The 12,406-nt window shown below is 42.3% G+C and overlaps 1 protein-coding gene across 1 annotated transcript; it reads right to left on the bottom strand.

The window, feature by feature from the left end:
• LOC110437407 lies at positions 10,354-11,146 on the bottom strand. The gene is made up of 3 exons (XM_021465886.1): positions 10,960-11,146; positions 10,665-10,871; positions 10,354-10,558 (listed from the first exon to the last, which is right to left on the bottom strand). The coding sequence occupies exons 1-3, from the start codon at positions 11,131-11,133 to the stop codon at positions 10,466-10,468; spliced, it is 474 nt and encodes a 157-aa protein (XP_021321561.1). The 5' UTR covers positions 11,134-11,146; the 3' UTR covers positions 10,354-10,465.

Genomic DNA, 12,406 nt, shown 5'->3' with positions numbered 1-12,406 from the left:
CAGTGCAGCTTGAGAGCTGCTTCATTCATCAGGGGCACCGCGCACACAGGGGTTTTGTTTAAATTTTGCAAAAAATGTCTCAGATTTTTCGTCATATTGGCACATGCATGAAATATTAAATATACTTTAAAAAAATAAGTAATCGTATATTTTGCATGTAATTTGCGAGACGAATCTTTTGAGCTTAGTTAATCCATGATTTGACAATATTTGTCAAATACAAACAAAAATGCTATAATTTTTATTTTATAATTTTTTGCAACTAAATAAGGCCAGGGAATGGAAAGCGAAATGATAAAAAAGAACACACGCACACGCAATGCATGTTTCTTTTAATTCGCAATGCATGTTTATGCGTCCAGTCCAGTGGTCAAGTTTCAGTCGGTCATTGCAGCAGTCGGTATATATGGACTTGGAGTGGTATTTTGTTTCCACTCCATCCAGCTTAGCGCTTACAAACATGCACAACAACGTAACACACAATGACTGGGTTCAGATATCAGAGTTGACTGGCCTGTTTGGTACAGCTCACAACAGCTTCATGAAGCTGTTGTGAGCTGTTTTTTTGCCAAACACTTATTTCCAAAATAGCTTCATGGGTGAAGCTGTTTTTTTCCTCCTCTCACAAAAACATAAGTTGGATGAAGCTGGAAAAAAGTAGCTTATTACAGCTTCTCCCTCATTTCTCTCTCTCAACTATGCATGAAGTAGTTGGTGAAGCTATTTTGCCAAACACTTTCTCCAAAACAGCTCAGCTTCATCTAGAAAGTCACTCATGAAGCTATTTTCTAAAAAAACAGCTTTACTAGTGAAGTTGAGCTGTGTCAAACAGGCCCTTAGAGTCACGCATGCAACCACTCTGAGGAATTATTGAGCCGTCATCTCTTAAGGTTCCTGTCAGCACACCAACCTACAATACAAGCGCACAACACAATATATAATCTGGTGGTGCCCGTTCAATAATGCTTGCGAGGCCATCTCTAGTGCTGATGACACTCCAAGGATTATATATATTGGGTATGAATAATAGACCGGGGAGCTGGGCATACTTTGTGTTGGCATTGATCGGGTCACACACCGAGAGAGCTTAATGCTCATTCCGCGGAAATAGGATGATGGCCGGTGGAGCTGCTAAAACTGATAAGATCATTCAACAAGATCAACTAGCACCGAAGATTACTATCCGAGTTTCTCAAAGAAGAACCATGCTCAATTCTTATATCATATCAATATTGACACTCTTATAATGATGGATTATATATGGTTTATTTGTCCTAGGAACATGCCTCCTAGTTGGGGGTGAACATATATAAACATAAATAAAAGCGAGTGAAATATCATCTTGTGGAGCATTTTAAGAGTCTTCTTTCAGTCTTGTGCAGCCACCAACAGCCTGTGCAGTCTCCAATTATATAGTCATAACTCCTAGGTTGGAGTATTTTTTTCAATAATTGATTACACAATCCACATTTTACATATGCATAGAGATAGCTTAGAGATATACAGGATTCAGGTGGATTGTCTCACTGATTCATAACTGGTTTCTGAGGAGGCAATATGAGCATATATGCTCATCATCTATTTTCTACAAGGGGGGTTTTTCGTGATGACATCTGCGATATTTTGGATTGATGACTGAATAAGTAAAATATAAGTTTATTTCACAACGGTTTAAATTCAACAATATTGATCATATATATGTCATGGCATTTTCTCCTTATTTTTTCATAGAAGTTCTGGTGAGTTTTAGTGGCATATATATACACAACAGAATTTTCATCTTCTCCTATAGTGACGTGGGGTTCTTCTAGTGTTTTAGTATTCAAAATTTAGTATAAACTTTCCGTACTAAATATGCCTCTAGTGAAAATTCTCTAGTGCCATGACTAGTGGTAGTGTTTTATATTTTTATTATTACTACTAAAAATACTAGCTAGGAGAACTCCACCACCATTCTAGTAGTGATATCTACAAAATATTTTTTTTGGCCTACATGATTTTGGACAATCAATATATTTCATTGCTAGCGAAGCCAAATTCATTGAAGAGATGAACGGTCACTCCTGATGAGAGATTATTCACCATGAACAGTCGGTGACATAGAGATTGTTTAAGGACAAACCCATTACAACAACAACAACAACAACAACAACAACAACAAAGGATAACCTGATATTACAAGCTGACTTTTGCTACCCAAACCCACCCAAGAACTTCCGACGAGTTCATAAATGCACACGTTTGTAGCTATATAGGTTGCAGTTGACGTAAAATAGTTCAATCTATTGCTGGTTCATTTGGTAGCAATCAAGCTCATCTTCAATCAACATATATACTAGTATTTCCTTGTTGGCACCATTTTGTGGCAGTTGTTGAAGGCCTCAAGCTTCAAGAAGCAGCAGCATAGTTGTTCCTAGTACCTTGTTTGCCTTCCTTGGCTTTTTTGTCTGGCACGTCGTTATGCTTATCTCTGCCGGACTGATTTTCCCGGGGCTTGCCTGGGCGCCTGGGCGGCTTAGGGGAAGGAGCCCTTCTCTTCACCGCAAGCAGCTCCGCAGCCACGTCCGCCTCCCGGGGCAGACTTGTGGCAACAATGGCGCCGCCCTCGCCGTTCGCTGCCGCCGCTGCTACTTCTTTATGTGAAGTGGCCGCAGCGAGCATTCGCTGCAGGCCGGTGCAAGGTGAAGCACGACGGTGAAGAGTGCCCAGGCGCGAGGACACGAAGCGAGGGAGCTGGAAGAGGAGGGACCTAGCAGCCATGACTGTGGCTTGCTATTGCTTGTGCTAGAGCCTAGACCTAGACGACGGCTGTTGCTTTGTGAGTGTTGTGATGGATGGGTAGATATTTATAATGGGGAACGGACTGTGTGCATGCTACCTCTGGCACTCAAGTCACTTGCACTTGCACATGTGTTCAGACTTCAGGCTTCGGACGCCACCGACAAATGGGTAGTAGAACCTACCCTACCCTCCCTTGTGCACGTCACAGTCGTCTCACCATGTCGAAAGTGTTCTAGATTCCAGAATAAAGGGTATAAAAGTAATGAGGGGTGAGGCCATTGTAAGGCCTTGTTTAGTTCCCAAAATTTTTCAAGATTCACCGTCACATCGAATCTTGCGGCACATGCATGAAGCATTAAATATAGACGAAAACAAAAACTAATTACACAGTTTACCTGTAAATCGCGAGACGAATCTTTTGATCCTAGTTAGTCTATGATTGGATAATATTTGCCACAAACAAACGAAAGTGCTACAGTAGCGAAATCCAAAATTTTTCCCAAACTAAACAAGGCCTAAAGCTAAAGCTATGTCCATGGTACGGTACAAATAAAGCTCATCGTTCGGACACTTATTATATATATATGTGTAGAGCATCTTTGCTGCATCTGAACTCGCGCGTGGACTTGACTGTTCCTGTTTCCATACTTCATACGTGTTTAATGACTCATATTGACCGAATTACAAGTCAATAGCCAGTCCTCCAGTCATGCATGTAATATAAGCCTTGACAACTACTCCTGCGTATTAGAACCAAAACTATATTAACGCTGTGGCCATCGCCAACCACTATATATTCAGTAGCCATATGTAGCCAGCTACTATGAGTCTATGACTATCAGACCTGAGAACTGGCAGTGGCAGAAACCACGTGTATGACATACTCTTACCTCTTTGAGCGCGATTCGTCTAGTAGAAACAGTTAAAAGCAATAGATTTTCGTCACTTCGGAAGGATTCATGGCTGATGCAATCATAGATGCTCGCAGCCGCAGATGATGATTGAGCGATCGAAGCTAAAAAACGTAGAGTGAGTTAAAAAAAACATAGTCCTCCAGAGCAGTCTCAAACGCCTTCTTATTTTTGTTTCCGCTCCATCCAGTTTGCAAACATGCACAACGTCATTAACACAACGACTAGGTTGAGACTTCAGAGTTGACTGCTATCTTAGAGTCATGCTTGCAACCACTCCCTCCCCGGGAATTGAGTTGTCTTCTTCAGGTTCTGGTCAGCATACTAAGTTACAACCATACACAACACAATTGTCTGTTGCTCGTTCAATAGTGGTTGAGAAGCCACCTAACACCAAGGTTAATGGGGGTATGATTAATAAGATGGGATATATAGCTAGACATAATTGATTGCATCGATTGGTTGTGAACAACACTTTTGAATTGGTGAATTTGCCAAAGAGTAAGAAAGCACCGAAGAAAGTAGCTCAGAAGTCACATCCAAGGTACAACGACAGTTTGGTTGTGAACAGCTTTGGTAAAAAACAAGGCATTTACTTTGATGAAATATGTTCTCCTATGGTCAAGATGTCTTAAATCTGAGTTATTTTTGGATATATCTGCTATACCGTACCATTGAGTTTCAAATTGAAGAATTTGATGTGAAGATAGCGTTGTTGCATTGGTGATCTAGAGGAGAAGATATAAAATGATATATATGGAGCAGCTAGAAGGGTTTGAGGTTGTAGGGGAAGAGCGCTTTAGTTAGCAAATCAAACAAGAGCTTGTATGCCTTGAAGCAAGCTCCTTGGCAGTGATACAAAAAAGTTTTGAGTCTTTTATGATAGATCTTGGTTACCATAAAGCACAATCTAATCATTCTGTCTTTATGAATGTAGGAATTGAAACAAAATGAATTTCTCTCTTGAAGACTAACATGAGAAAATCATTTGCCATGAAGGACGGCTTTGGACAAGATGAAAATTTCGATGGTAGATCAAGCAAGAAGATTTGGCTGTCACAGGAAGCATATTTTGAGAAGAAACTTAAAAAGATTTAATATGCAAAATGTAAAACAATTAACTTTCCACTTTTTTAGGACATCACAAATTGAGTGCAAATCAATGTTTTATTTTTTAATTTATTATTTCTAACTTTGGTCGACTTTAGCGCGCAGGTGCATGTCCCGCCTTCTAGGGCCTGATTGGTTCGGAGATGAGAGCAGCCTGGCTCGCTCCTACGGGCCTAGAGCTGATCGAGATGGGATAGGTCAGATGTATGCAACATGGAAAAATTGTACTTTTCTTCGCTCAATTTTTACGAAAGCCTATTTTCTCCCTTAACTTCAAAACCGAGCAAACCACCTATCTAGAGCGGTTTGGAAGACGGTTTCGCTGCCGCGAATGGTGATTTTGCTATAATAATAATAGTTTTGTTTTTTCGTTTTTTAATTATTCCAGCTGAATTTTTAAAAATCACAGAAAAATCACAAAATAGAAAATCTAATTTTATGAGACTCCACACGAGTAGATCTACATAGTAAACATATAATTTGGTATGCTTTAGCATAAAATTTTTGCTATGAAGGTTTTATCTTTTTCTTTTTTATTTATTTGGCTGAATATTTTAAAAATCATATTAAATCATAGAAAAATCATAAAATAGAAAATCTAATTTTGTTGGACTCCACATGAGTAGATATACACAATGAAAATATAATATGGTATGCTTGAGTCCAACAAAATAATTATAGATGCTGCAGCTGTGAATTATTTTAATTAATTACAGAAAATATAGATCTAAATCTACCACAAAAAATTTATATTAAAATATACCATATTATATGTTCACTTGTATATATTATCATGTGGAGTTTAACAAAATTATATTTTCTATTTTATGGTTTTTCTGTAATTTATTATGATTTTTCAAAGATTTAGCCAAAATAAATAAAAAAGAAAAAGACAAAACCTTCGTAGAAAAAACTTTGCACTAAAGTATATCATACTATATATTTACTCTGTAGATCTAATCATATGGAGTCTAGCAAAATTGGATTTTTTATTTTATGATTTGTTTTATAATTTACTATGATTTTTCAAAGATTTTGTCGAAATAAAAAAAAGACAAAACCAATGTCACTCTAGTAAAACCATCATTCCCTGTAATAAAACTGCCTCCAAAACCGCTCCAAGGAGGTAAAATGTATGGTTTGAAAAATTAAAGGAGATGGTTTCTCCGATTTTGAAGTTGAGGGAGGAAAAATAAACTTTCGTGAAAATTAGGAGAGAAACATTGCTATGATTGGTTGAGTGTAAGAATATGATTGGATTCCTATAACATTGCTATGTTTTCATATAACATTCCTATATCATAATGGCATGATGTGTAGTAACATAGTGACAATTTTTTTAGGAGTTATTTTAGATTAGGTGTCATAATGGCATAGATCATATGGGTAGTTTATATGAACTTTATGTGATTATTTCTTGTGGCATTTATAATGACAAAGGTTGGTAATTTTTTAGAAAAATGATGATTATTACTAAGCTATATTATTCTTATTTTTTGTGAGAATTTTATAGGATTTATCTTTTTCTTCTTCTTCTAGCAACATATCACAAGGGTTACTTAAACAACTCATATGTATATACCAATAATTCATTTAAAATCATACTAATATGAATGAGAAAAGCCAAAATGAAATAGATATAACTGAGGCATCCATAGGAAATATGTCAATTTAACGATTGCAAACTGAATTTTACATCAGAAACACCGAACACACATAACCATGACTTCAACCCTTCAACTCAAGACGATGAATCAGAACCATAGTAGATAGTACCATGAATCCATACATCAATCTTACTTTTAATTACACGATCACGTCATATATATAGCATCGCTACTAAAAACGATAGCATGTATGTAGGCATATGTCCAGCTCTGTGTCCGCACGGACAGACTCCCACTCAAATAAAACTTCAACGAGACAGATCGCCAGATAACTAGACACGGTAGCAACAGCAATAGGTCCTCTACCTTCATTGTAGGCAACAACATCAATCTTGCTTCACTTCTACAGCTGCCTCTTCCTAGTCCATCTATAACACAAATGATCATATATTACGAAAATATATTTTAAGGTGTATCTAATGATACCAGTTTGATGTCATAAGTTTTAATGCATTTTTCTATATATTTGATCAAGCTTAAAAACGTTTGGCATAAGTTTAAGACAGCTCTACGAATTAATTTCAAAAAAAAATCTGCTGAACGACCTATCATTCTCCTCCTCCAAGACAGGATTACCTTTATTTCAGTGGTGATGGCTGCCTCCCCCGTGATGTTTGTATTGGCCGTCTGTTTGCTTTGGTTGGGGGGCTAGGGTTTGGAGGATGAGCTTGCAGCTCCAGCAGGGCCTCCGCCGCCGCCACGTCGTCCACCACCGGCTGGTCGGTAGGAGGATTATTGTCGTGGTCTGCATCTTCAACCTCCTCCACAGCCTGCACAACGGTGGACGGCGAAGGCGAAGGCGAAGAGGGAGTTGAGAGACACGCACGTCGCTGAGCCCTGCATCTCGTATTCTCGTGGCAGCTGGGCGCAGAAGCTGGAGCAGGCGGGAGGCCGCCGTCGCCGCCATGACTGGCCTGCTCGGGGATGGGACGACGGAGACACACACGGAGAGTTTAGCAAGAGAAACCAAACGGGGCCTAAGTCACGTCATTGTAAAAGATATATGGGAATGGGAGATGCGCGCAAGGCAGTCGCCCGACGACTTGGAAGAATCCCAGAGCATGGATCTTTGAATCTCTCACGCGTACACACGCGCGCAATTTGGTATAGCTGATGAGCAAGCTCCGTGCCGCATCAATCCTCATCTCGAACCACCTGTTCCATGTCAGCTAGCTCATATAGGCTGGTTGCCAAGTCGACTTCTAGTTGCGAACGGCATCGACTTGGTACTTTGGTAGTATAGTAGGCACTGGAGTTATAATTTTTTGAACTAAAAACCTCAGTAGTAAGACACCGTGGCATATCTACAAAATATGTTTTGTTCTACAAAATTCGATATCAAAGCCAAATTTAAGGGGAGTAGTTTGAAACAATGTACAGATGACGTACGATCTCATCGATGGGATGAACAGACGGTGACACCACAAAAGGTTGATTAAGGAGAACCGCGGATTACAACAACAACTAAGGATCGAAAACAAAAGGATATATATATATATAACCTGGTATTACAAGTTGTGACTTTGCTAGCCAGCCGAATCTTCAGTAGTGTTTTTCTCTCACAGTAAATCAACCAAGAGTACTTTCTGTTATGGCTTATCAGCCAAACGAATAAGGCTTGCAGATTTATAACAAATGCGCATTTTGAAGCTGCTTCAACTTCAAGAAGTAACGGCATAGTTGTTCCTAGTACCATGTTTGCCTTCCTCGTATTTTTTTGTCCGGCACACTGTTATGTGTATCTCCACCGGAGCCTTCCACGGGGTTGCTTGGGGGCCTGGGCTTAGGAGAAGGAGCCCTTCTCTTCCCCGTGAGCAGCTCCGCAGCCACGTCCGCCTCCCGGTCCCGGGGAAGACGGCTTGTGGCAGCAATGGCGGCGTCGCCGCCCTCGCCGTGCGTTGTTGCTTCTTTCTGGGAAATGTCCGCAGCGAGTTTTCGCTGCAGGCCATGGCCAGCGGAAGGTGAAGCACGATGGTAGAGCACGCTCAGGCGCGAGGACACGAAGCGAGGGAGCTGGAAGAGGAAGGACCTAGCGGCCATGACTGTGCAGTGGATGGCTGTTGCTTGTGCTCGGATTGGTCGGTCGAGCTAGAGTCTACTAGACTTAGACGATGGCTGTTGCTTTGTTAGTGAGCTTGTGGTGAGGTGATGGTTCGCCAGTTATTTATAATGGTGACGGCCTGACGGGGAGCAGAGGACGACGATCAAGTCGATAACAAACAGGAGGAGAACGGCGGACTGGTGGCGCTTGACTGTGTTATTGACTGCATGGTAGCTCACTGGCTGAACTTGCACATGTGTTCAGACTTCAGACACCACAGACAAACGGGTAGTAGAACGGTTCTACTAGAACCTAGCGTCGTCCCTTGTGGTCGTCTCAGTCTCATCATGTCGAAAGCGTTGTGGAATCTGGATTCCAGAATAAAGGGAACAAGATGATGAAGATGAGGCCATTGCAATTTGCGAAAGCTAAAGCAAGGTCGATGATACAAATAAAGCTGGTTCAGAGTTCAGACACTTATTATATATAGAGCATATGTGCTGCACCTAATTAAACTCGTGTAGTGGACTTGACTGTTCCTGTTTCTATATATACCTCTCATTGTTTAATGTTTTTTTTTTGAGGGAATTGGAGGGGCTTGCGCCCCTAGAGGTAAATTTATTTAAGGTCACAAAAAATTACAACCAGGAAAATGCAGGAGCTTCTCCCAAAAAGAGAAGCTAGGGAACAAAGAAGGAGACCAAAAAATTGGTTGATGTTTCATATTAACCTGAATTACGAGTCAATAGCTAGTCGTCCAATCATGCATATTATAATGTAAACCTTGATGTACTCGTACATACTTTGAACTGAATTATGTTAACGCTGCGCTCAGGCGGGTTAATATAACATGCACAACGTCATTAACACAAGCGACTGGGTTCAGACTTCAGAGTTGACTCCTATCTTAAGAGTCATGCTTGCAACTACTCCCTGGAATTGATTCACTTGTCTTATGCAGGTTCCGGTCATCAGCACACTAAGCTACAACCACACATGACACAACTATCTGTTGCCCGTTCAATAATAATGGTTGAGACTTGAGAGGCCACCTACTGTGGGTACGAATACTCCAAGGTTAATGAGTATGTATGATTAATACACTACAGGAAACAGGCAATTTGCCGGGAGCCGGACACTCCCGGCAAAGGCTATTTTGCACCCGGCAAAGCCTTTGCCGGGAGCTGCACCCGGCAAAGAGCCTCCGGCAAAAATCTGGCCGGCAAAGATTTCTTTGCCGGGAGCTTTTTATCGGGCACCCGGCAAAGACTTTGCCGAGAGTAAACACGGCCCCCGGCAAAGAAAACTGACCGTCACGGCGCCGGCTCCGTCGGTCCTTTCTTTGCCGGGAGCTGTGTCAGAGACACCCGGCAAAGATTTTTAATTTTTTTTCCCATAATTTCTTTGCCGGGAGCTTACTGGTCAGGCTCCCGGCAAAGCTTTTTTTATTTTCTTTTTCAATAATTTCTTTGCCGGGAGCTTACTGGGCAGGCTCCCGGCAAAGCTTTTTTTATTTATTTTTTAATAATTTCTTTGCCGGGAGTCTTCTCCTTGGCTCCCGGCAAAGATTTTTTTATTTTTTTCCCAGATTTTCTTTGCCGGGTGCCCTAGCTCTGGCACCCGGCAAATCTGGGAAACCGAAGCTGGCGATTTCCAGCTTTGCCGGGAGTCAGGGCTAGGGCACCCGGCAAAGCCTTTATTTTTATTATTTTTTTATTTTTTTTTATTTTCTGTATTTACAAACATAATATAACACATATTTATATCACGAACAGAACATATCACACATCCATTTCATCACAAACTCAATCCGGCATATATATCACATCACAAACACATGATCTCACATGCATACACGACATCGCAAACATAATAGTTCCAATATCCATCATCACAAGTCGATAGTCGTTCACAGTGCATCACATGTCCATCAAGTCGTGAAAAAGAGAAACAAACTAGAGGTGGGGGGGAAACTGAGTGCCCGGTGAAGGAAAAGCGCCGTCGCCTGCTTGCGCCTGAGATGGGTTATTTGAACCCGCCGACGGAGGCTACATAAAGGACAAGAGATTGCATGTGTGAGAGTGGTCAATTTAGTCTTCTATGTCATGAAAGAATATGAAAGCACTAGTCAAAGCAATTTGTTTTCATACTCACAGGACTAGCTAGAAGTAGCGGCGGTGGAGCGAACTGTGGCACATCTACACCGTTGACTTGCCCAAAGCTCTGCAAAAACGCCGTAATCTCCGCTAGCTGCTTGGCTTGTCTTTCGCGCTCGGCCCGCTCAGCCTCTCTTTCCCGCTCGGCGAGCTCGGTCCTCGCCGCTAGGTCCCGCAGCTCCTGAGCCATCCTCTCGTTCTCGGCCTGCAATATTTCAACCCATCTGTTTTAGTGGTGCAAAGGCATCTAAGTTATGTAAACATCAATGTATGGACAGTTAAATGGGAGTAACCTTAAGTTCATCGACCCGCTGCTGTGAAGGAGACGGCCGTTGGCGTATGGCTGGGCCTCCGCTCGGGGTCTCTGCTCGGATCTGGGAGAGGGTGGGAACAGAGCTGGACTCAAGGGTGCCATCACCAAGCCAGTACCGTCCATGCTTCTTGCCTTGTCCGATCCTCATAACCATCGACCCATCAATGTCGTCGGTGGTCGGATCCCACTCTGGCCCATGGACCGACCTTGCCTCCGATGCATAGGAACTGATGCGGGTGTGGGAGCTCGGATTGCTGTATGACTCGGGCGGGTCATCCGGGTTGAAGGTGGCATCGGAAGTCGCCTTTCCCTTGCGGGCCAGTCCATATGCCATGAACGTGGACAAAGGCTGGCCACCATGCGACGCCGACTGTGAGAAAGACAACAAGATGATTAGAATAAACATGCAGAATGAAGCATCAAAATACTAAGAATGAATTTATGTACCCATGCTTGCTTGTATGCGGCGAGGCTACGGCTTCCTTGATGGTGTGTGGGGCCTGTCGCCTGCAAAGCACGCTCCCGGCAGGCTTCGTGTTCCTGCATATAATCCTCTGTGAACCACTTGTCCACAATCATCTCCCAGCAGTCCCGATATGACTCACACCACCATGGAATCATCTGCATGTCATAAACAATTTGAGATATAAGATGACCAATTAGAGATACTTAATCTCAAAATGAATTAGTATTATTATTTTCATTTACCTCAAGGAACTGCTCTCGGGTGAGAAGCATTTGTCTTGCCTGTGCCTTGGTGATTTTCTGACCAAGTCGCGTGGCGTAGTACTTGATGATGCAAGTGATGCGCTCTTCATAGTGCATGTCAGAGAGGCGCTTCCTGGCACATTTCACCAAGTTCTTCTCCGCCCTCTCCTCTTGTCCCTCTTCACACTTGAAAAAAGTCTGCAAACAGACACAATGTATCAATTCATCATGTCAAAAAAGTCAAATGAGTACGATGTATTGATCAAAGTTGTGCAAACAAGACTTACCCAAAACTCTCTCCTGACCCGCTCCTGCTTGTCTCCATAATCTGTGTCGGGGGCAGATTTGTAGTGGTCCCATGTTTTGGCCGGCCCCACAGTCCCCTTGTGTGTGACAATGCCAGGGTAATAGTGCCTACACACAAGCCCCAAGATGTGGTTGGGGTTGCGTGAGTCACCAGGCGACACAACCTCCCAGTGCCTACACAAGTCATTAACAAACATTATTAGTTTATCTGACATTATATGAAGTAGCTGTGATTAAATCTAAAGTTAGTTACCTGTCCCCCTGGGGGCGAATCACTGGGCGTAGGGGAGGAAGCGGAGGCCCAGGGAGTTTTGAGGGACCTCGCAAGTAGGGCTTGGCAGCAGTAGTGGCAGTGGAACCACCTGCAGTCTCGCCGTCCTCCAGTGCGTCTCCCTCGCCGTCCTCCAGTGCGT

Source organism: Sorghum bicolor, chromosome 7, assembly GCF_000003195.3.
Source record: "Sorghum bicolor cultivar BTx623 chromosome 7, Sorghum_bicolor_NCBIv3, whole genome shotgun sequence".
Lineage (NCBI taxonomy): Eukaryota > Viridiplantae > Streptophyta > Magnoliopsida > Poales > Poaceae > Sorghum > Sorghum bicolor.
This window is presented reverse-complemented; position numbering and strand designations above follow the sequence as displayed.